Source organism: Mya arenaria, chromosome 12, assembly GCF_026914265.1.
Source record: "Mya arenaria isolate MELC-2E11 chromosome 12, ASM2691426v1".
NCBI lineage: Eukaryota > Metazoa > Mollusca > Bivalvia > Myida > Myidae > Mya > Mya arenaria.
Window position 1 is genome coordinate 45,675,832 of NC_069133.1, and position 25,425 is coordinate 45,701,256.

General features: G+C 34.1%; 1 protein-coding gene across 1 annotated transcript; it reads right to left on the bottom strand.

Annotated features, from left to right (window-relative positions):
• Window positions 1-4,317: 4,317 nt before the first annotated feature.
• On the bottom strand, window positions 4,318-24,716 carry LOC128210203 (kinesin-like protein KIF11-B). Its single transcript, XM_052914391.1, has 23 exons — window positions 24,578-24,716; window positions 20,984-21,211; window positions 20,175-20,310; window positions 19,445-19,570; window positions 18,998-19,122; window positions 18,403-18,493; window positions 17,766-17,911; window positions 16,928-17,024; window positions 16,144-16,239; window positions 15,639-15,727; window positions 14,978-15,065; window positions 14,356-14,565; window positions 13,710-13,917; window positions 12,505-12,677; window positions 12,192-12,317; window positions 11,481-11,648; window positions 11,116-11,193; window positions 10,562-10,723; window positions 9,789-9,968; window positions 9,174-9,396; window positions 8,620-8,777; window positions 7,761-7,922; window positions 4,318-6,249 (listed from the first exon to the last, which is right to left on the bottom strand). Exons 1-23 carry the CDS (start codon window positions 24,637-24,639, stop codon window positions 6,097-6,099), a joined length of 3,285 nt encoding a protein of 1,094 aa, XP_052770351.1. The 5' UTR covers window positions 24,640-24,716; the 3' UTR covers window positions 4,318-6,096.
• Between the last annotated feature and the right edge of the window lie 709 nt (window positions 24,717-25,425).

The window sequence follows — 25,425 nt, forward strand, 5'->3', positions numbered from 1 at the left end:
GTGAACGTTACATGTATTAAAGATCTTGTACCCTGGCCGTGTGACGATGGCAAAGCGTGTTTCAAGCTGCTCCAGGCTGCCAGAACGACGTCTAGGTCTGTTAAAATCGAGACATCGCGTGAAGAGATATGGCTTAGTTCACATGAGAAGTCTGCAAGTATTTGCGTGTTTTTTTTCTGATGAAATACTTTGACGGAATTTAATTTTTATCTTTGTTTAAATTCATCGAATGCCAAGTTATTCGAACTTTACCAAGTTTATTTCCAAGTTTTCAAGTTTATTTCGTATAACTCATGTCACAAAACATGACAAAAAGAGTATTGAAATATATATGTATATATATACAACTATGTAAAGAACGAGAATAGTCTCAACATTTTAAGACATAATCTATAAGAATAAATAAATTCAATCAGTGTCATCCAATATTAACATTATACCTTTATAATGGAGGAGGCATTTAAAGGGAAACAAAATGCATCAATGTATGTATCATTATGAGAATCTAACCATTATCTCTTTAATAAGCTTACAGAGTTTTTCAAAATGTATACCTGAATCAGGTCTTATTTGCATTACTTGTTTAAATTTAATAATATTTGGATGTCTAATATATCTATTATCAAGACAACTTTTTCTTTTACCAGCAAATTCTTGACATTCCAACAAATAATGATATTCATCTCCTATGCTATTATCGTTACAAAATAAACATTTTCTGTCGTTGTATTCTACATTATTCCAACTTCCAATTTCCACAGGTAATTTGTTATTTCTAGTTCTAAATTTTATCATATATCGCAAGAGTTTGTAAGGTGTCTGTACAAGATATTTTTCAAATTCAAACTTTTCTTTATACAATCTATAATTTATACATTTTCTAGAAGTATTTATAGTAGAAAACCATTCATTAATAAAGAGATCGGACAATTTTTGATAAACAGTTTTCTTTAACCATGATCTGTTTAAAAAGTCATGACTCTGCCAAATGTTAATATGCCCGCATTTAATCAATATTTCCTTAATATTACGAATCCACTGGAAATGGGACTGTCGTGGATTTTTGGAAAACATAAATCTACTTAGGACAATATTATATAAAGATACAGTAAGTTTAGGTAACGGCGGGGTTATTAATTTTGACCAAAAGTCAATCAAACGTGTATTAATGTCAATATTTAGAGGTTTAACACCAGTTTCGCCATATACAATACAGTTTGGTGTACTGCTCTTGACACCTAACACATATTTCAAATACTTTAGTTGCACTTTCTCGAGAATATTAATATTACCATAACCCCAACATTCACATCCATATAACAAAATAGGTTTGACAACTTTGTGAAATAAATCAATTTGCAATTCAATAGAAAGACAATGATATCTAGCTTTCTTCAACAAAACAAACATAGCTTTAGTGGCTTGCTTTGCGATATATTCTTTTGCTTTGAAAAACGAACCACTTCTACTAAATAACACACCTAAATATTTATATTCGTTTACTATTTCTAATTTATCATCGCATAGAAGGAATTCGTTATCAACACGTCTTCCCTTCGAAAAAATAAGCACTTTTGTTTTAGTGGTGTTAACAGTAAGTCGCCATCTTTTACAATAATTTTCATATATGTTTAGAGCATTTTGCAGATCTGTATATGATTCTGCCAATATGACTGTGTCATCTGCATAGAGCAATACAAATAACTTTAAAAAATCTATCAACCGAACATCATCATCATGTTTATACACAATTGTACCCTTTAACAATATTACTATTTGCAAAGAAGCTATGTAAATCGTTCACAAACATAGAAAATAACAACGGAGAAAGGCTCTCGCACTGCCTTACACCTATAGTACAAGGGAAATAGTTTGACTTTACACCATTAACACGTACACAACTTTTAGCATTTTCATACATATTTTTTATAATTTGTATAAATTTCCCTGCTATACACATTTTATCTAATTTAAGCCACAAGTAGCTTCTATTTATGGTATCAAAAGCTCCTTCAAGGTCTATGAATGCACAAAATAACTTTTTCTTTGAATTATGAATAAGGTCTATTAACATATTTATGACAAACATATTGTCCACTGTTGAATATCCTTGTCTAAAACCTGATTGATATTCACTTAACAAATCCTGATTCTTGACAATTTTTTGAAATCTGTTATTCAGTATTAAGGTAAACAATTTACCAAAACAACTAAGTAAAGTGATTGGTCTATAATTTACAGGATCAGATGTATCACCTTTATTTTTATAAATTGGATGTATAATACCAACGGTCCAGTTTTGTGGTACGAGACCTTTATCAAAGATAATGTTAAAAAGTTTAATATAAACTTCTTTGAAACAACAATAAGAATATTTGATATGTTCATTTAAAATATTATCTTCACCACACGCTGTATTTTCTTTAATTGTTTAATCGCTTTTTCAATTTCATCATATGTAATTGGTATATTTAAGTCATTTCCGTCAATATCAATATTTTCCATATTATCGTCGTTCAGGTCAATATTATCAGAATTAGCGTTGGAGTTAATATTTTTGAAATGATTATACATATCTTCTAAAGATGCATTGACATTACTAGACTGTTTAGATTTTAAAACTTTCCAAAATTCTTTTGGCTTAGCCTTACTCATTTGCTTCAGTCTAATAGCCTTTTCTCGTCTATAAATGTTAAAATTGCTATTCAAAACTTTCTTATAATGTTTACCTTGTACATTCAAATTTTCTTTATTTGCATCATTTTTCTTCAATTTAAACATAAACCTAGCTGTATGAAAGTTTCGTCTTGCAGTTTTACATTCAGCATTAAACCAACAACGTGATTTATTGTTTGTCTTTTTATCAGTTATTTAATCGTGATTCACATCCGTTTGTTTTTATTGCAGAATCTAGAAAAACTTGACCAATACTCGAAACAACATGGTTCAATGCATCTATACTTGTATCGTTTTCATTTTCAAGACTAGTTAACTCTCTAAGTATATCCTCAATCTTATTTGAATTGATATTATTAATAAAATCATCTTTTTTTGCTAGCATTCCACAGTTTTGCAGCAACTTTATCATCACAGGAATGTTTAAAACTAGATTTACACTGAAATTTTAACAACATATGTACAGGATTATGAACATCTGAAAAAATGTTAGAAAATTCATCTATGCTTAATTGGATAACATTAGCAAAAATATTAGGCGTACAAATAAAATAATCAACCGTGCTTACACCTTTGCAAGTTGTTTTGCCTTCGAAATCACCAATAGTACGGCCATTCAAAATGTGCATATTGTTTAGTTGTAAAAAGTCAACTAGCTTTCGACCATAATCATTAGTTATTACATCCGTATTAAATTTCTGTTTGCGTACATTAGCTGAAAAATATTTTTCATTTATCTGTAAATCTTCATAAAGTTCATCTAAATGCATGCAACTTTACCCATACCAAAGATATTTTATCCAAGTTAGGTGACGATATCTTAGCGCATTTCAAACTGCCTCACCCTGTTAAAACCACAGGCTTCTGAATCATTGTTTGTCACTTAATTAAAACCATTTTGGGTACATAAAATGAGATACATCTGAAGATATTTGGTGTCTTTGATATACAAAAATGAAACAAGGTGTGTAAGTCAAACTTACCGGATTTCACGGTAGAGTCCAGTTTTATGCAAATTTCTCAACCAACATATAAACAATCCATTTTTAAATAAGTGACATGAAAAGGAGAGTCAATTACCTTTAAAATGGTATGCGATATGTTGGTATAACTGTATTGTCTTTAGACAAACAAGCATAATTCAATGTCCCATTCTCGTGTTTTTCTTTAGTCGGAAACTGTACAGCAAATTTTAATCTTCAATTTTTCCCCGAGTAAACAACACTATACACAGATCTTTTGAAGTGATTTTATGCTTCCGTGTATGGACAATTTAATTCCATTCAGTAATATCACAAAAAGACTAACACCACAGTTAAAGAAACAACCGTATCAGTTTTCAAATTAAATCCACTTTAAAATTTTGTTTGAGGTGGACATTTTCCTGACAACCCTAACTTAAGTTATTCAGTACCAGCTACTTTTAGTAACACTGACCCTAGGGGCCCCAAACGCAATTCTATAAAAGGTATCACCAAGCATCCAAAATTAATACATTTGTGGGTCGATTACTTGAATGTAAATTTATTCAGAGTATTTTAGGTTAAGGCTTAAAACCCTGCGTCTCCACACACATTTTAGATTTGTTTCATTTTAATTGTAAATTTGTTTGAATTCACATCAAAGAAACCCAGATGTTTTGCATGTTTTATTCATCAGCATTGATACACAAAAGCACAAGAGGGAAGGTTTAGACTTGAGAAGCTGTAGAAACAAAGACAGTGAAATTGTAGGGTTTATGCAAGGAAGGAACAAAATATTGTAACATCCAATCCTTGAGTTGAATACTGGCATTTACTGACACTCTGATGACAGTACAAACATTAGTGATGAGTTCATGTTTCACTTTAAGGAAATCCATATATCATTTATATAAAAAGATACTGGATAAGTTTCATATTAAAGTTACAAAATATAAGGTTTGAATATCTTTAAAAGTTTTCAAAAATGTAATAATTGCAAAATAATATAATGGTCAATCAATATAATTAAACTCAGAAAAAAATCGTAATGTTAATAGCTAAAATACACGAACACATCTTTGCATCATAATGATCATTGATGGATGGCTTACTTTAATGAATTAAATAATTATATCATTGTAACAGAGGGTGATACTGTGAATTACTAAATAGATTCAAGACGGAAGAAAAAAGACATGTAAAGCATATATACTATAGTGTAATAATCGCTTTAATACATAGAGAACACATTCAATGTCATAATTAAAAGGTAAAACAAAGGACTAAGTCTCTTAAATGAAATTTGTCGTGTTGAACATGTGATTAGAAAACATGGCTACCAGTATCATTTTTCTAATTAGACATGGAAGCATTTCTTAAAATGGTCAATAAATTTAGAACATTCACAAACTTATTGAAATACACCTAAAACTAAAATCAATCATTGATTATCAATGTTGACAAATCAATCTCGAGTATAAATGTCCAAATTAAAAGCTGTATATATTTATCGATTACATATAAACATCATTGTAAAATAATATTTCAGATAAAAATCGTCATAAATAGGTTAATAATTACACTAAAATAAAATGAATTCATGTACATGCACACAAAATCATACAAGTATACCCAATTGGTAATGTTTTACAAAAAAAACAAGTACATTCAGTTACATCACAGAAGGGGATGTCATTGACAGAGTGTTTGCCTAATTAATAATCCTCTCCTTAAAAAACACCAATTTACAAAATGTAAGGCACTATAGATGGTTAAGATTTTGAGTTTTTTTTTTTTATTTCACCTTTTTCTGTTGTTAATGTTTGAGGGTTCATGACAAGCAGGGTAAAGGGGTAGAACCCTTTTGATTTTTTTCCAGTCATTTATTTTCGTTTCAAGGTATTTCCTACTATCTTTGATGCAAATGTCTGAGCAATCTCCACAGCTGTATAATAGCCTGAAGTTTTAAAAGCCTTCAATCTTATTTCAAGATAATCCTGAACTTGAGAATCCTTGAATATCATAGTTCAGCTGAAGAATAAAAATAAGTGTCACTCACATCAACATTTGCCCACTAATCATCAGTCTAGCATTTTAAATTTGACACTGCATTTCAAATAAAACAATACAATAAACATGTGTACACAGACATTATTCATATGAAATTCAAGTTGTGACATGCATATAAATCAGGGTAAAATTTGTCCATATCATCACATCAGTTTGAACACAAGAATGGCATAAGTACAAATATTCATGTCTCAATTTTCACTCCCTACTGGTCCTCAATGGCAAATATATAAAGGTATGCTTTATCTTTAAAACAGTCCATCATTATGTTAACTGGTTGTTCATTCATAGAGTAAATAGAAAACATGAAGATGAAAATTATTGATAAATGTCATGAACACTATTTCGCCTGGGTCAAGGTCAAATCTATTTATAAATGTCATGAACCCTATTCTGTCTTTTGCTGTTCAGCATTTGATTGTTTATTTGCAAGAGGCAATCTTGTTTTCCGCGGGGTAACATTCATGAAGTTTTTCTTCATCTTTTTGTTTCCTAATGGACGACCTTGTCTTTCGTTCTCTTTGGTGTCAAGGTTTGAGCGCTGAAACAAAAACAACAGTGGTCTGTAACTATACTAGGTCAAATTAAAATCATTATAATGAATGTTTTCAAAAATATTTAAACAGTGTTACACATGAAACAAGAAACGCCTCAATGCGACGAAACCAGGTTTTCAATGATTGACAGAAGAACTTCAGCCTGTGTCTGTTTTTCTATTTTTAGTAACAGTGACCTTGACCTTGCCCCTAGGGACCCAAACGCAATCCCATGAAAGCTACCCATAAACTCTTCCTTTATATCGAGTTTGGTCAAGATATGTCAACCCTAACTAAAGTTATTCAGTTTCACCCGTTTTTTTATTTTAGGAACAGTGACCTTGACCTTGACTCTAGTGACTCCAAACGCAATCCCATGAAAGGTATCCATAAACTCTTCCTATAGACCAAGTTTGGTCAAGATATGTGAACCCTGACTAGAGTTATTCAGTTTCAACCATTCTTCTATTTTTAGTAACAGTGACCTTGACCCTAAGGACCCCAAATGCAATCCCATGAAAGGTCTCCATAAACTCTTCCTTTATACCAAGTTTAGTCAAGATATGTGGACCCTGACTCAAGTTATTCAGTTTCAACTGTTTTTTCTATTTTTAGTAAGTGACCTTTACCTTGACCCTAGGGACCCCAAACGCAATCCCATGAAAGGTATCCATAAAATCTCCCTATAGACCAAGTTTGGTCAAGATATGTCAACCCTAACTAAAGTTATTCAGTTTCAACTGTGACTTCCTTCTTCTAAACTGAAATTGATGAGTAAGTTTCGACCATATTCAGTGTGTGTATACCACGTGATAAATTACGTCATATATGCTACGTCCGTCGGAACGCAACATTTTGCATAAAATGAAGACTTAAATCAAAGATAACTTTTCTTTAACTACACCATTTTAAATAAAACAAAGGGCAGTCTATGCCACTTAAAGAGCCCTGCCTTCGTTTTATTACCGGAGCTTGATTAGGTGATTAGTTTCCTCAAACACTTCATCAAACCTGTTTCCATGATAATGTTTTGACAGTGCTCCGTCAGACGGCCATATTGTGAAAAGGTTTTTCGAAGTGTTTGAAGAAACTAAACTCTCAATCAAACTCTGGTAAAAGACCGAAGGCGGGGTTCCATAAGAGGCGTAGACTGCGCTATGTTTCATCTTATATGGTGAAGAAAAAGTGAAGTTATCTTTGTTTTAAGTCTTCATTTGAACAAAATATGGCCTTCCGACGTAGCATTTATGACGCAATTTATCACGTGGTATACACACACTGCATAGCTTAATAACAAGAACTTTATACATGTTAGTGAATATATGAAGCGAACCAACACTCGTCTGTTGATTTCAATCAAACAAAGGGAATAACTCCACAACTATTCAAGCCTTGATACACATGTGCACATTGTCATTGTAACATGTGTACCTAGTTGTTTTATATAAACATCTTGAAAGATTTTATGTAATGGCCAACTTTAAAGCCTCTACTAAACAACCTTTTGTTGGCATACCTTGCTTGTTGTGCTGAAAGCTGACCCGGACATCTCAGACACACCAGATGTTGATGATTTCACACTGATACCAGATGTTGAAGATTTCACACTTATGTTGTCGCTGTGGCCAGAGGTGTCTATTCCTTGCTCATTGTCCGGACCATGGACGACGACCAGGCACTGCAATTAAAGGAGGAATGTTTTAATGAAATGTTTCATCACGATTTCCCAATACACAACTTCGCTATGCTTCGTTGTGTACTGTGGTTTATTTTACTATGAATTCTGGCGAAATCTTGATTTCTACTCTGTCCATGACTTCACCACTATACTACAAATTATTTATCAGCAGTCTAGACCAATGAGCTATTGAGACACCTGACAATACTGGGTTACTGAAGAATAGTAAATTTTGAGCTGCAAATTCCTTGAAAAGAGCTGTGTCCCCTGCCCCATGCATATTCATTAATACGAGATTTTGTCAACTGTCCCGCAGTATTTATGAAGTGGAACAGAATATATACTGTGGTTGTCGATTATGAAATTGTTCATGCATCAACAAATGTTATACAGCCAACACAATCAGCATAAGCCCATTAGGCCTTCCCATAGACTTGCAGTGCTTGTTCAAAAGTTGAATTTTGTTAAACTACACATGAATCAATTTCAAAAAGCTAATTATAATGTATGGGGTAGGTGTTCTCAAAGCTGACCTTAATTCTTATATTGTTGGCTGAACTTCTGATAAACATTTCCTATAATAAGCTGCCGATAGAAAAAAAAGAATTACAAGACAAAGCAGCATGCTTAATTACATTTAACAATTCTGATTGTATTATAATTCAATGAGAAACCATCTTTGAAGCATCCCGCTTACCTGTGCATTCACATTCTCCAGCTCAGTATCAGAATCAACAGGCTCTTCCTCAATCTCCACCATGTTGTCTGATCGGAATCTGTCCAGTAGTTTTTGCTGGTCTGATATCCGTCTGACATTTCGCTTGTGGGGGAAGTCATGCCGGACTGGGGTCAGACCTGGAATGTGGGCGACATGTTTTACATTAACAAATATGTTGTATTATCTAGTAAAATAAACATTTGGGTAAAGTCATCAAAGTTTAATTACTTATCCACACCAATTTAGAATTGTATACAACATACATTAATCATACTCATTGTCATTTGCAAAATGATAATGATAAATGTGTTCTGAAGCTGACGAGGATTTGGGGGGGCCTACTGCATTAGGTTTTAAGGGACAGCAATAAATAGCTAAGTGGGCAGGCACTTTTTGCGAGATTTTTTACCCCACTTCCAGGTCATAAGTGATACCTTTGGCGATGTGAAAATGTTAACTGCTGTAGTCATCAGGCAGCTTAAGTTTAATTCCTGGAATCTGCCCCATCATAATAAAACCCCAGCACACCATACCTGTAGGTTTATCCTGTGACATCTCTTGTCGTATGTATCGTCTCATATCTTCCCTATTCTGATTCAGACCCTCCATAAACTGGGCAGCTGACTGAGCTGTGGCCCCCTGCAGCCAGTTGAGACAGCCCCGTTCTGTTTTCACGTCCCCGTCAAGATCAGCCGACTGCCGGTCAGTCACATCAACAAGCTTATCGCACTGACGCTGTACGGAGGTCTCAAGAGCCTAGAAATACATGAATGGAAATGGCTATGTAATACGTGTGTTTTCTCGCAGATACCAGGAGTGAGAATGGCTTAAAGCAAAATCCCTTAATTTATGCGTTGAGTCCAGAGATTGAATCAATTAAAATATTTCATTTTAACATATCTGTCCAAATTGAGTTAACAAATATTGTAAAGATTCATGCCCCTGACCAACTGGCTTTTAGCTCATTGACAGAGCAAGTACATGTTACAATGTTTGATTGCAATATCTGCAAAAGAAACACCTATCTATTTGCTATCAGAGGGTGAATTGAGACGTGCTTTCTTTTCAGCATTTACTTTATTAACAATGTGTAATTAAGATTTTATTAGCCTTATACATTAAAATTATAGAAATAAGTCTTAACGTACCTGAGTATGTGTATTATGTGTGTTGAGAGCCGTGTTGAGGTCCGTCACATGTTGTGTGCATGAGTCACTCAGGCGCTCTGTGTACTGGTCATGTGACGTCTGCCCCGCTGTCACATGCTCATTGATATCAGTCTTCACTGTTGTACAATCCTCATGTGTTTTTGTAGCAATGGCTTGAACCTAAAACAATTCCCTATTGAAGTAACTGACAGTTGCAAATTTGTTAAAGGGACTTTTTAAAGTATTCCATATAGCATCATGCACAAACAAGATTTTCATTTTATTATGCAATTGGCAAATTTTTTATATTGTAATGCTTTGTGACCCCATATAATTTTGATATTATATGAAAGGGTTTCTTTTTTTCGGATTTTGAATATGTTAATTAAATGACCGAAGACATTTTGAGATAATGCTTTTTGTTCTAAATTGCAAATGAAATGTAAAATGACATATTAATCGATCTTTCAAGGTAAAAACAACAACATTTTTGGGGTATTTTGTTTGGTGTATATTTTACATAGACTTTTACTTTTTATAAATCCCTTTCAAATGATACAAAAATAATAAGGGGTCAGCAGGAATCTTAATTTCACATATTTGTGCGTAGTATACATTAAAAACATCCAAAATATAAAATAAATTAAAAAAACAACAACTGAATTAGATGTTATTGATCTTCAGGTATAAAAGAACAGAAAGATACTTCATAATTAACTCATTGAAAAGATTTTAAGCCTACAAGACTACACTAGTGAATTAAAAAATTATACCTCAGATATTCGTGTACTGGCGCTCCGTGTATGTTGCAGCTTCTGTTCAATGATGGCTTCCACTTTTGAAGTATTCTCCTTTTCTGTTTGTGATTTCCATTCCTGCACCGAGGACAGGTGGCTTCCAGTCTCACTACAAAGCTCCTTAGTCCTGCTTTCAACCTATGAATGTAAGAAGGTGCAAGTTAGTTATTGATGATTTTCATATAAGACTGGTTCTCATTTCCATTTATAATTTCAACACCTGCATATTATGTTACGGGGTTAGTAGGTAACCATAAGTGACATTTATGGAGCAAAGGAAACCATAATCTGGTGGAGCTTTGCTGCCATGAATGTAGAAAATAATAATTGATTTTTAATTTTTTTCTGTCATTTAATATTTAGAATATAAACATAAAAGACATGAAACTTATTAAAATAAACATTAACATTATTTTCATACTTAAAGATAATGGTGAAATACAAACTGGTTATTTCTGATGATCGATTATGGTTGTCCATTTTCAATTCAATTAGTGAATATGAAATTTGTCCAATTATCCAATACTTACCTCCGAGGACATCTGTCCCACTATACCATGGTTCTCCTGAGACAACTGGATCAACTCAGACATCTTCTCCTGTATGATCTGGGAAAACAAATCAAAATTGATATTAAGCATTTTTGTTTTTTCATCATTTTAGGTCTATGTGTATACATGATCAAAAGGCATTATCCTTGCAATATTAAGCTGAAATAATAGGAACTTGTTTACATGTTCAGTCCTCCTCGTAATGAGACTTTTAGATGAACACTGGCGAATTCTTATACTTTTGCTTGGCATCAAATTTTTAACAAGCCCTGCTTTATTAACTTAAAATATAGAAAAAGATAACTCTCGATAAAGTTGAATTCCAGTCTTGACACCCTTATTACCTGATGCCTGCTGTTGTAGTTGTCAGTGAGTGATGCAAGAGATTCCCGGAGCCCTGTGATGCGTTCCTCCTGGACACGAGTATGAGTCTCCACCAGCCCAACCAGATCCCCAAGCTCCTTGGTGAGTCGTTCTGACCAGGCCTGCACACTGGTCTCACCTTCTTGTCGCTGATAAAAAAACAAATGAGAAAGTAATGCTTGTAAGAAATTCTAATAGAAAAATTATAGCCTTGAGACATAATTAATCAATAATTTTTATTGATCAATATTTTTTTTTAAGCTTTATTTGATCAACTCGCATAACTGTAACCTGGAAGGTTTTTTTAACCTCTTAAGTGGTCGTGCTATTTTTTTCCATTTCTTATTTAATATAGGAATTAAGAGTTTGGAAGTAATAAAGAAAAAATACCCTGACTACCAACCCATCTCAAATAACTGTGAGTGAAATAATTTTTTCAATTGTCACATTGGCTTACATTTTAACTGCACGAAGCCATAACAATTGTTTCATGCAAATTATTGAAAGTCAGTTACATGTCATAAATGATAGCAGTAAAAATTCTGTAAATAGACAAAATTGATTGTAAGTCTACCTCTTTATCAAAAAGTTATCTAAAGTCAAACTTTTTACATAAAATGCCCTAAACATCACAGCATTTTTTGTATCTAAACCACAAAGATACTATTTAAAATCTTTAATATACACTCTACCTGGGTTTCAAGTAGTTCTAATATCTGTGTGTGTGATTCACCAATGTCTTGTAGCTGAGTCATAGCCCTGGTCAGTTTGTCCCCCAGAATGCCCTGTATAGCCTCGTACCGACTAGACTCAGTAGCCTGTGTTAAAATAAAATTGCATAAACCTTTTATAAATCAGCTGCATGTGACAATTGTTACAACAATGTCAAAATTAAGACAAAATTACGAAAGCACGGTTTAACAGTACAATTAAACTGATGCCCTACAGTGCCCAAACTTCCAAGCGTTAAGTCATTGCCTCTATCTATATGCAAGCACTGCTAACCTTAAAATCTGCCGCCCCTGTAGAAATACCATTTGCCCAGCATGAGTTCTGTTCGCAGGTGTCTTTTGCATGCTGGGATATTACTGTGACGTTTTCTTGTAAACATGACTGCAAGTCACGCATTTGTGTGGTAAGCTGGGAGACATAGGTCTTGTTTCGCTCAACCTTTTGTGCTGTAAATGGAATGAAAATTTACAACTTGAAACTGAAAGGTCAAAGGCTAATATTTCTAAACTTTTACGAGGTTTTGATCTGAATATGTTAAGGCAGTTAATTCCAAAACATTCAATATTGAAGTTTTTACGAGGTTTTGATCTGAATATGTTAAGGCAGTTAATTCCAAAACATTCAATATTGAAGTTTTTACGAGGTTTTGATCTGAATATGTTAAGGCAGTTAATTCCAAAACATTCAATATTGAAGTTTTTACGAGGTTTTGATCTGAATATGTTAAGGCAGTTAATTCCAAAACATTCAATATTGAAGTTTGACTAAGTACTGGGCTTGTCCCTGTAGTTTTCATAGTTTATTGAAAGCAAAATATTCAATTTGATCATTGATTACAGTTTATTCGACTTTATTTAAGTTTGATTATGAAGACAGCTGTTTTTCATTCTAGAGTCCTTGGTAAACACCAGTACTCAAGTCCTTAACACCAGTACTCAAGTCCTTAACACCAGTACTCAAGTCCTTGTTGAAAGGTCAAGATATCTTACTTTTGTGGGGCTTGAACTAATAATCTCTTTTATAGGTGTACACATTAATTACTAGAATACTCTCACTCTAGCGTTACTAACTCAGGGTTCTCAATAAGTTTCGGTTGAACCGTCTCAAATAGTAAAGTAACTGACCAGCTTCTACTTATTCCACTGAAAATTCATTTAGTTTTCCAAATTTGAACCGGCCCTACTGCCATTTAAACCGTCCATTTTGGCCGGCAGTCGGTTCTTATTGAGAACACTGCTAAATATTACTAAATCCTTTTGTTTTATTGAAACTATTCCAACTCTAAATCCCTTGCAAGCCATTTATTTGCGGGCCTTTATATTTTAAACAACATTAAAGTACAGTATTTCAAATCACATTTCAATTGAATGCAATTCAAGCATTATTGCTTCCAGAACATAGCTGAATATCTGCCACAAAAATGGTTTAAAAAAGCACCCTGCAAGAAAAATAAATATCCGAGGCCAAATGATACCTACCTATGTGTTTAGAATTTTCCGCGTACACCTCAGCCTGCTTCTCAGCATATTCCTGAATACACGTCTCAAGCGTTGTTATACTCGTGTTGTAGGTCTCCTCGTAACTGTCTAGTGTCTGAAGGTTGTGGGCCTCTACAGTTTTCAATCTCTCAACCTTGTCATGTAGACCACTAACATCTGATGTGGCCTCGTCCACTGTATTCAACAGCTGTCAGAAATATTAAGAATTTGATTCTAATTATTCATTTTTTATTATAAAATGAGTGTTATAATCTGGCAATGTTTGTTTTAAGGGGAAAACTGCACACCATGTTCTAAGACATATCTATAAATATTTGAAATCTATGTTCAAGAACAGAACAAAACATTTATTTTACCAGAATATTGTAAAAAATGGTGACAAATACACACACTCATACTTATGTATATAACAATAAATTTTATATGGTTTTGTTTGATATTAATAACTAGATTTCAGAATATGACTGTTTTGAATAATGTTTGATTGTCACCGATCATGGTGACGGTGGTGTTAAAGGTTTTTTACTTCATAAGGCATCAAGTTACAGTGAAACAGAGATTTGGCAATATCCATTAGGGCTATGATGTTTTTACCTGAATATTAAAACTTTCTTAAGGAACATACCGAGTTAGCAGTTTCAAACAGTGTGTCCTGCGACTCTGTGAGCTCCTGGACAAGGTATTTATGACTGTCCCTGTCCAGCTCAGTGGTTTTCAGTGTGACTTTTGTCTCGTGGAGAGTTGAACGAGTCTTTCCAAGTTTGTCACGAGTGACCGTGAGTTTCTCAGCAGTCTGTTCTAACTCAACTCGAGTGTCTGCGAACAGCTCTTGTACCTGGAAAGAGATTAAGGGATAAATTTTAATCCTTTAAATGTTTAACATGCATGAAAAAATAATCTTTGATACTCCAAATGCCAGGTATCAAACTAATAATAATGAGTAATAACAAAGACTATTTTTCATACTTTCTTAATGATTTATTAATACATTATCTTAATCACAACAGGAAGAAAACAATTAGTGTGATTGGGGTCTTTAAAGGTATTTCATTTGTGTTTTAGTTCTTAAGCTTGCAATGATTTCCAATTGTTAAATTGATTTCTAATATAAATGCGAGCACAACCTTTAACAAGATTGAAGCAGAAACAATTAATCTATATGTAGAAACATCAATGTATTATTCTCCAAACCAGCTTGTAGACTGAGCTAGGCATATTAAATAAATCCTAGACAATGATAGTGTTACCTTGTTAAGCTCATCAGTCATGGCCTCAATCCTGGTGGAGAGTTCTGTGATCTGATCGTCCTGGGCTGTCAACTTTACATGCATGGCACTGGGGAGAAATCAGGCACTACATGTATAAGCTATAGGACAAATTGGTGACAAGGTTTTGTGATATGGCATCTTAACACTGCATCATGATTGCTTTAGCCATAAAAGTACTTCCTCAATAGAAATGCAATATCTGATAGATAGTAATAATAATCCGGCAAACTATCAATATTTCACAAAATGTAATTATTATGATAGGATCTGTCATTTTGGCTATAATAGTCAATAATTCATCCCATGTGACAAATTAAAATAATTGAATCTATCAAAATGCTTTTCAAGTACAAATGATTCATGCTAAAAACAGACTAGATTCTACTGTCAATATTTAAAAAAATTCATAATTTATATATCATGAAAAATTAAAAGCAAAAAGAGCGAAATCGGTCTTTTCCTTAAAACCGTCAATACCAGCATTCTACACGGCGTTGTTTTGCATGGATTGTTCAGTTCCTGATCCAAACAATGAAATCGCAATCTGAACTATAAATTATGGAAATTGATGGACTTAGAATGGTGCAAAATTCAGCTAAAAAAGATATCCATTATTTGGACAATGAGGTGAAAAACTTACTTGTAATTCTCCTCGGCAATAAAGAAGCCATTTTTCTCTCTGGCAGCTTGCAGATCTCGTCGTAACTTGTCTATTTCTTCATTATACTCCTGATAACAAATAACAAGGCTTATTAGTATTAAAAGGTATATATAAGATATTTATATGTTATATCGCAGTTACTGTCATTATTTTATTTTAGTACCCACAAACTGACACATTGTTTCCTAAAATAGAACCCTAGAGACCTTAGCATGTTCTTTTCCTAAAAAGTGGACCTTAGCATGTTCTTTTCCTAAAAAGTGGACCTTAGCATGTTCTTTTCCTTAAAAGTGGACTTTAGCATGTTTTTTTTCCTAAAAAGTGGACCTTAGCATGTTCTTTTCCTAAAAAGTGGACCTTAGCATGTTCTTTTCCTTAAAAGTGGACCTTAGCATGTTCTTTTCCTTAAAAGTAACAGCTTGGGATGATAAAACCTTTATTGTCAACAAGGATGCACAGTAAGTTGAAATTAGGGGTCTCATACCCTGATGAGAGCCTTCTTGGTGAGTTTCTGGTTCACCTCTGGCCTGTTGGTGATGTTCTTGGCTCTGTGGGCGTAGTCCAGGGTGCTCAAAGTTTCCTGCAATAGCAAGGTCAACACTGAAATCAGGCCTTAAAATGTTTGTTTCTGGTTTATGGTCTGAAAAACAATGGGTAAGTATCAGTCTGAAAAACAATGGTAAGTATTCAGGAATTTTTATTTCTCATTTCATGTAATATGATAATTCATATTTGGTTTACAGACTGCAAATTCCTTTGGACGTTCAAATGGCAGTTAAAAAGACATGGTTAGTCAGGTTACCCAAAACAAGGTTTTGAGCACTGTTAGTTTATAAGCTTTTTTGCCCAGTCTATCTTCTTGTCTTAAATTGATCTTTCTTATGCAGTTTTCCCTAAATGTATAGAAGGCAATTTCGTTATCGTTTCAGTATTTCATGTGCTTTAAAAAAAATAAAAATGAAATGGTAGGACCGTTCCTGCCTTAATTTAATAAAAACAAAGCCCAATGCCAAAGGGCTGTTCCATTTAAACATATTAACCCACTCAAAAAGAAGCTTTTAAGTTGGACTGTCCTTCCATTTGTTTATTATTAAGCAAAATAAAACAGGAACCATCTCCAACTTCAGAATTTCTCTAATTTGCCTGTTGTATGTTAAATTGATAGCCCTTACCCAAAGGTTGATATAGGCTGGAGAAAAGCTGGCAATGATGTTATTAAAAGGATGGCTTGCCATATTGTCTCAGAATAAAAGCCACAAAAAGTTTACCTCAAGGTTAACTGATGCAGGTGAGATGGTGGCAATGATGGATGTCTTGGTGCGACCTCCAAGAGAGTCCTGCAGGATTCGGGTCAGCTTGCTTTCCCTGGATGAAAATGTTTATTGTATACATGCATTTAAGACATTGAAGTGATACAGGCAAATGCCATTTTTCCTTTCAGTTCCGGTTTAAATAAGTTCCTTGGAGTTCATAAAGTTTAGAACCTTGGGTCCAGAGCAAAAATCTGAGAGTCCAAAGCATATATATATGTAGTTAGTTTTGTGCATATATATTACCTCATCGTCGGCAACCAGGGTACTTTATCCCATTATACTTCATAAGTACTATGGGACAATTGACTGACAAAATCTCGTTTCAATAAAAATGCCTGAGGCAGGGGTGACAACTCTTCTTCCAATAAATTTGCATGTTGCAATTAAATATTTTTTAATAACCCTGTATTGTCAGTGGCCTCCATGGCAGAGTGGTCTTGACGGCTGTTTGATATTATTGTTCTGAAAAGGCAGACTCGGTTTAATTCATGCTTTTGCTAGAATATTTTTTAAACAGGATTCAATGAAACTACCATATTAATCATTCATGATTATGAGATTTTCCTAGCCAAATCACCCATGATGCACAATGAAACATAGCATATCAGTGTATTGGAGTATAAGACAATGTTATAAAGAAAGCATCCTCCTAATGCTTATGTTAAAAAAATAAAGTGTCCTCAAGAAAAACCTGTAGTAGTAGTGTAGGACATGTGATGTTAGGCAATGCCAATCACTGGGCGTATAGTCCACTGCCCAAGATCTACATATGTTTTTCACAGGGAAGACATACCTGTAAGGGACATGTGGGGCGTGCTCCACCAGGGCTGTAATCACGCGTCCAAGGGTGAGCAGACTCTGGTTGATGTTCCCTGCTTCCCTTGCCCTCTTGTCCACAGCTCCAGACCTACCAATGTTCTCACTGCCCGCCAAGTCAACCTAAACAGCCATGGATGGACACAAGTTTTCAACTAAATCTTTATGATATGTAACCATAGAGCAACTGGAAATGACAAGTTCACCACCAAAAAAGGTATTGAAGGCTCTGACACAATATAGGTTGATGAATTCATTTTTTTTTAATTTATCTACATAAATATTAGCTTTAGCCATTTATTAATGTTTTTTTATTAATAAATAGCTATGTGACCACAAAATCCCCAGTCTATATATCGCTTATTTCTTTTTTAACTGTACTTAAATCGTATGTGGTTTTTTTTCTATCATTAAAGTCAAATCAGATAAACATGATAATGCATTAAAATAAAAAAAATTGGCCTCAACCTATAATGTACACCTTTTTATTTCTAACTATGATAAACTTGCGCATAGGTTTTCATCATGGAACCAAAAATCACATGAAAGTGGAATTATTTCACAAATGAATTCAAAGACATCATATTTCTGTCACATTATTCAAAACCACTTACCAGGTGCAGTTTGCCTGTTTTCAGCAGCTCTTCTCCCTCCATTGTGTTTTCCTTCGTGTGAATTGTCACCGTGAATACAGAATGGGATCGACTGAAAAAAACAACATGACAGTGTTGTTTTTTTCGTATTATTCACACCTCTAACCCTACTATTTTTCTTTTGATATTTGAACAAGCGCCAGGAGTATTTTATCAGTAATAACATTGCAGGCTTATGATATTAAATTTCAAATGTCTTTTTTTTTCAGCTTGAAAGTGATTTGTCAAATCGATAAGAACATTGCTTTGGCAGTTCAAGTTATGAAAATCAGGAGTAAATAAAGGGGTTCTAATAGCAGGTTATTGTCAATCCTGAATCACTGGACGTTTGTTTGAGTATGAAGAATTCATGCATGAAACAGGGAAAAGAGGCTTATGTCCCTTTTGAAATAATTTCCAAAAAAATCTATATTTATTTTCTACTGATTTTGATGCAATCACAGCGTAAAACAATCTTTACAACTGTACAATAGCCTGAAGTTAAATGCTCTCAATCATGATTTCATGACTACTCCTGATTTTTAGCACCTGTTATGATTAAAACCATCAAAAGTACCTGGAAAAAGCATTAAGAAGTGTAGCAGCTGTCTGTCGGCGGGAGGCGCCACGCTCGAGTATCTCGTACACTTCATCCTTACTCTTCACCACGATCTCTTCCAGACCCTGGATGATCACTGAGCCCTAGAAAAATATATCAATTTGTTATAGTTTTTGTTGTTTCTAAAGAGAGCACAAGTCCTGCAAATCAAATCTTGGAGGGAACATCTGTACTGGAATGACAGTTTAGGATAGAATGCCCTTACAATATTTTGTACCTTTAAGTCATGTATGTTATAAAATACCCAATACATCATGGTTATAATTTAAAAATAATTAGGTGTTCGAAACAAATTATATGTACATAAAATATTAAATGTGATACAAATTTAGTCAACATTTCTAATAATCTGATGTTCAACATAATGTCCTTAAGTGAAACCCTAACTCTAGTATGAACCCTGACCTTTCTAGTGCTGTCCTCGTAGATCTTGAGCCGGAGGGGGTCGATGGAGGATCCCAGAAGATCAAACAATTCCTCATTGTATAGCTCCAGGAATGACACTCGAACAGAAAACTCCACCGCTTGGGCCTGATAACCATGTAAGACACATCAAAAGCTACATAAGTCACACAGTAACAGATCTTTTGTTTTGCAAGCAATGAAAATTAAGTTCAATGAGATCAAGTCTTTGAAATTGCTGCAAATTAATGTCCAATCTGCAAAATCGGTGCACATTAAGTTTGTGTACATGACGGTCTAGGCTTTGAAACTGGTTCAAATGAAAGGCATTCCCCTGCAGTTTCCCTATCCTAGGGAGTTGACTATGGTACAAAGAACAAATTTAGTTTCAAAGGTAATGTCAGGCAAACCTATAATGTCAAAATATAAGATGAATAACGACTTCAGCTTATAATAAGTTATATTTTTTTCAAATATGATACAAAGCTGTGCACAACAATAGAAATTTCACAAAATTGAAAATTAACTTAAAAGATGTTCTTTCAGAATATTTCTAGTGCTCATTATAAACAATTTACAAACCAATGAAATTCTTCTTTAGAACAGAACATAAAAGACAAAAGTTGCAACCAATCTCTTTACATACTGGAAGCCTTGTAGTACTTTTTAATTCTTCTTAATTGCTTATAATGAATACATATTAATCAGTTAATTTATTTCCACTTCTCCTCACCTGTAGCTGATCAAAGATGTTAGCCAGGGCCCTCGGGATAACGCCTGTGAGAGGGTCATCTTCCCAAGACATATTAGGGTCATCTGACCTCTCACCTTCCATGGTGAAAGTCTTCCCTGTGCCCGTTTGCCCATATCTAGAAATGTCATAATCACAATGTTACATACAAAATATATTCTATAAATTAATTTTCTCAATTTTGCCAGGGCTTTTTCACCAAAAATTGTGAAGAGGCCTAGCCTTTTCATTTTGGGAAATTTAAACGTGTGAAATTCTGCAAATTGGGAAATTTAAATGCGTTAACGTTTCAAAAAGGAAATTGATAACAATATAATTCTATGGAGTAATTGGTCCTGGAATAAAATTTAAATTATACAGCTTTCTTCTTATGTCAACTTAAAAGATAAAAAATAATAATTTGCTCAAGCAGAATAAATTTTTGAAGTAAGATCTCTACCTTTTTGGGAAAAATATCTGGGATTTGTGAAAAAAATTATCTGGAATTAGGAAAAAATGCCATTTTTCCCAATTGTGAAGTAGCCTTATTTCGGCCCCTAGCAAAGAAGGTGAAAAAGCCCTGTTTGCAGTCCCATTTTTAAGCATATTGATAAATGTGTCAGCAGCAAGACATTGAAATTTCTGTAAAAAAATCATATTAGACTACAATCCGTGGCAAAAAATTGAGTACATCGGAAACCTTAAATGTTAGTTAATTTAATATGAAAGGTATTCACACTTTACTAGATTTAGTCAGTCATGAAAAGAATCAATGACACGCAACATTCTGCATACCACGAAAACAAACTTACGCAAAAATAGTGCAGTTATATCCATCAAGAACTTCATCGATGATTGGGCTAACAATAGACTTGTAAACCTGTTGTTGTTTCACATCTTGAGGAAAAACATGGTCAAAATTAAATGTCTTAGTAGTTGGGTTGACACCAAGTCTCTCTTTGACCGTGACCTCTTTCTTTTCCGCATTTCCATCTACAACTGAGTATGAACTCTGCTTCCTTTCAGTACTGTTGATCGGTCTGGAATACAAATAAAATATGATTTAAAGACTACAGAGATTATTTAGTAGACTATTACAGAGTGAGACAGTACCAAACAAAATCGATGATTCAGTATCAATATACTCCAGTGATTTTTCTGACCAATTTTGGGCCGAAATTCAGCCCCATTCCCAATATTATCATTTACTTTTTCCCCAAAAAACACAGAATCACACTTTTTAACAGTCTTTCTAGATGAATTTGGAATTGCGAAACCAGGTAACATGGAAGTCAACATGATGCATTTTTTACAATTAGAATGGCACTGGCCCATTTCCTAAAGTATTGTAAAAAACACTGTTCTCCTTAGCCAGTTCATAAATTTTTAAAGTAAAAACATGATAGTAATCTAAAACACAAAAATTTGTTGTATCGCTTGAAGTATCAGTTTTTCACTATATCATGTGAATGATGTATATGGGCATGTAACTTGAATACATCAGGCAGGTTTTTCTGTAAATATAATGACCATTCCAATTCAAGGTATTATACCGGTAGCAGTGTACGAAATTCGGATTTGAATCCACTAGCCCATTCGGGCTACCAGATAGGAAATTTTACTAGCCCAAAACCAATTTCACTAGCCCAAACATAAACACCATATTAAAAGTATCACTCGTTTGGAAGCATTTATGAAAACACGCTCATTCAGTTTCAATAATTCAATAAATGGTCCTCAATCTGGACAAGTCAATGCGTCAATATTTTATTAAGCAAAGTGAATTTCTCACAGACTAAAAAAATTGGGCGCCCCACCCCATGGAAAAGCCTTAAAAAAGGTAAAAAAAAGGAGAAAATATTGTCTGACTCTGTTGAACATATCATTTAAGATTATAAGAAGTATGCGTGTACAATTAGTAGAATTATGCGTGTACAATTAGTTCTCTTATCCAATGCATCCTTGTCAAATCCAAAATGCACCAGCGATTGTGCAATGATTTTTTTTCTACTTTCAGTTTCACTTTCAAATTCCGGAAAAAAATCGATGCCAATATTCCTATAAATTTTATTTAAAATAAATGGCAAAGCAATTTAAAGGTATATAATAGAACCTTACTGTACTGTACACTGACAACGATTTAACTATGTCCAACAGTTCTCCTTTAATACTTTTGTCAGGAAGTAAACGGGCACCTGTTTCCCTCGCATTAAAGACGATGTTTGTAATTTTCTTTTACGCATTAAAAACTTAAAATCTATCATTAATTTTGGACAATAATAAAATATATTTAAACAAAATAAATAAAGTATCGATTTTTATATTGATAATTAGCGTCTTAGCCGCTTTTCACTGCCATCGTATTTAGCGAAAACTGCCGAAGTTATCGTTAATTTACATAATGGGCGGAGTTATTGACGTCATTGAGTTTGACTGCTGCTAATAGACACAGTTAGTAGTTACAAACAGATCGATAATCACTTCGGGCTTTAATTACTCTAGACATGTGTTTATATATATTAATTGAATAAAGAAACATTCTGCTCATGGCTTGCAGCCCTGAACCGCAGAGCAATTAGCTTTTTGATCATCGTAAATTTCGGCAATTCTGACTTCGCTTTGTTCTTTCGCCATTGTCAAGGCGACTAAGTCGCTCGAGTTGCCTGGTAGGACGCATTCTTAAATAATAAGCGTATAAAACACGATGCTTTACGCTTTTAATTGTTGTTTTTTGTTTTATTAAATTACATTTGGAAAAAACGGTAGCCCGATCGGGCTAGTTTTTACGTATATCCGGTAGCCCGAGCTGAAATTCGGTAGCCTCGGGCTATCGGACTACCGCGAATTTCGAACACTGCGGTAGCCTTATAAATGTATTATATATATATATATCCCCAGTGGTCGAAATTAGCACAAGCCCGCAAGCCCTGCACTGGTAAAATGTCTTCCGGGCTGGCTCAAATTATGAATGTTATATAGCTGGGCTTGTTCATAAATATGAGTCCATGCCATAGTATAAGAATTCGGGCTTGTTCATCCAAAAGTCTAATTTCGATGACTGTATCCCCACCAGGATTCTATATTCACTTCATTCTTGCAATCAGTAAACTAAAGTATAGAGTGTTACAAGGCTAGTAAATTTGTTTTCATGCTAAAAAAACTGGAAATTTAAATCTTCCTTTGAGTGATATACATTCAGGCTTATGATTTTTGGTTTCATCACACAAATATATATATAATAGAAATTCAGATAATATTTACAAACTTTGTTTCAAGAGTCAAGATTCAACAGCAGTAACATGGAACATTTGACATTTAATGATTCCTAACAATAGAGATTTGGCAAATTCAAAACTTCAGTACTGACATGGCCTAGTTTAACATTTTTAAGTTGTTAATGTCTTGAAAAAATGGGGGTCAATTTAGCTACAATAATGAGCGATCAGGGATACTTTTTTATCATTTTGACATTTCTTCCCATGTATCCCTGTAATGCACCAGTCAATTGTAACCACGGCCCCCCCAGGTCCAGGGGTATATCGGGGCTAGCCGGGGAAATGGGCCTTGTTTTTACCTTTCAGGTGGCCCCACAGTGCTGGGTAATTGCGGTGGTTTTGTCTTCGCTTTAAATATAGCGAGGAATGGGCCTTACCTAGGGTGCCTGAGGTGCGGGGCATTTGTCGGAGATTTTACCAACTGTTCATCCCCGCAGGGCGGGGATTTTAGCCGAGGTTGGCTGGACCAAAAGTCAAAAGTCCCCGCTATTTCCCGGACCTGGGTGGGGGTGGGGTGGGGGGGGGGCTGTGGTTACAATTGACTGGTGCATAACACTACAACTCTCTAACATTTAACACGCGGCTATATAATATATAGTAATATTATGCATCATTTATGAATAATAATGACAAAATTGTTCAATACATACCCGACAGTGATCTAAACTGGATTGAATTTGTCATAAGAGTCGTCGTTTTCACATTAATATATTGATTTTTCTGGGTCACAAATACAGTTTTATACATGTACACAATCTCTCAGATTTGTCCCAGATTTACAGATCTCGGGATATTTGATAAACAATCGAGACATAAAAGTGTTTTATGATATCTTAACATGTTTTTTTTGACATATTGACATAAATAAATACGTGTTTAAATAGTAGGAAATAATATTTTCATAGAAATAACGGAGATAATTTCAAAATTGTGGCCGCGATGAATCTCTGCGCAAGGACCGTTCGCTACTTTTTGCTTGGATATATATACTTTTGGATGTCACGAGTTTGCCATAGTAAAAATTTAAATATTATCTGTTTACATGGTTGAGCTTCATCAATATTTTTTGCAGAACTTAACAAGCACAGCAATTATGTTTACATTAAAATAATACATATTTGGGAGTCTCACCTTAACCGCACAGCAACCTGAATATGTTGGTTTTCTTGCTTGCAGCCTTTTGGGGGCGGCATGTTTACAAATTTGTAGCGAAATTAAACGCTTCGTTGTTTCAAGACCGGAAGTTTTTTCGAATTTCGCGCACGTAAAGATAAACTAAACTAGCCAATGAAAACCTTCGTAAGAAATAACGGAGCAGACAACAATTTTATTTATTATCACTATTTACCGTACATAAGCCGTACACCGTACCGTATATTGGTACATAATTACTAAAATACTTAAGAACTACGAACTCAAGATCTATTTATGTGACGTTTTCTACTTGTTTTTTAAATACCAAGTACTTGAAAAAATATCGTAAGTTCATACTTATCAAGGAATAAAAAAACTATTTGAGGTGTTATGAGTAGTAGTTCAAAATCAAATTCATGCAGACATTTTGTGCCATTCAATGATTTACGAATTGTAATACCAACGTCAGAATATTAAGTTTAACACGTTCAACGATGCTTTAAGAAAACTTATTCATGTCAATAATTCTTTTAATAACATTTTCAGTAGTATTCATAATTGGATAAAAACAAATGAACAGATTACCATCCGAAACCTGTGTAACAGCTTGTTTCTAACTAAAGAACTACATGTGTCCATAGATTATCTCCTGCGTGGATGGAAATAAATACTGCAGTTTGTATAACCCTCCAAACTCTCTTGCGTTCCGACGATATCAAACAATGATAATTAGTTCGAAATATGTAACCGGGTATTTGATATGTCTATAGCAGCACAAATACAGTCTCGATATATAGCTAGATTTTAATTATACCATCGACGTAGAGTGTCCGACTGCAGAGTGA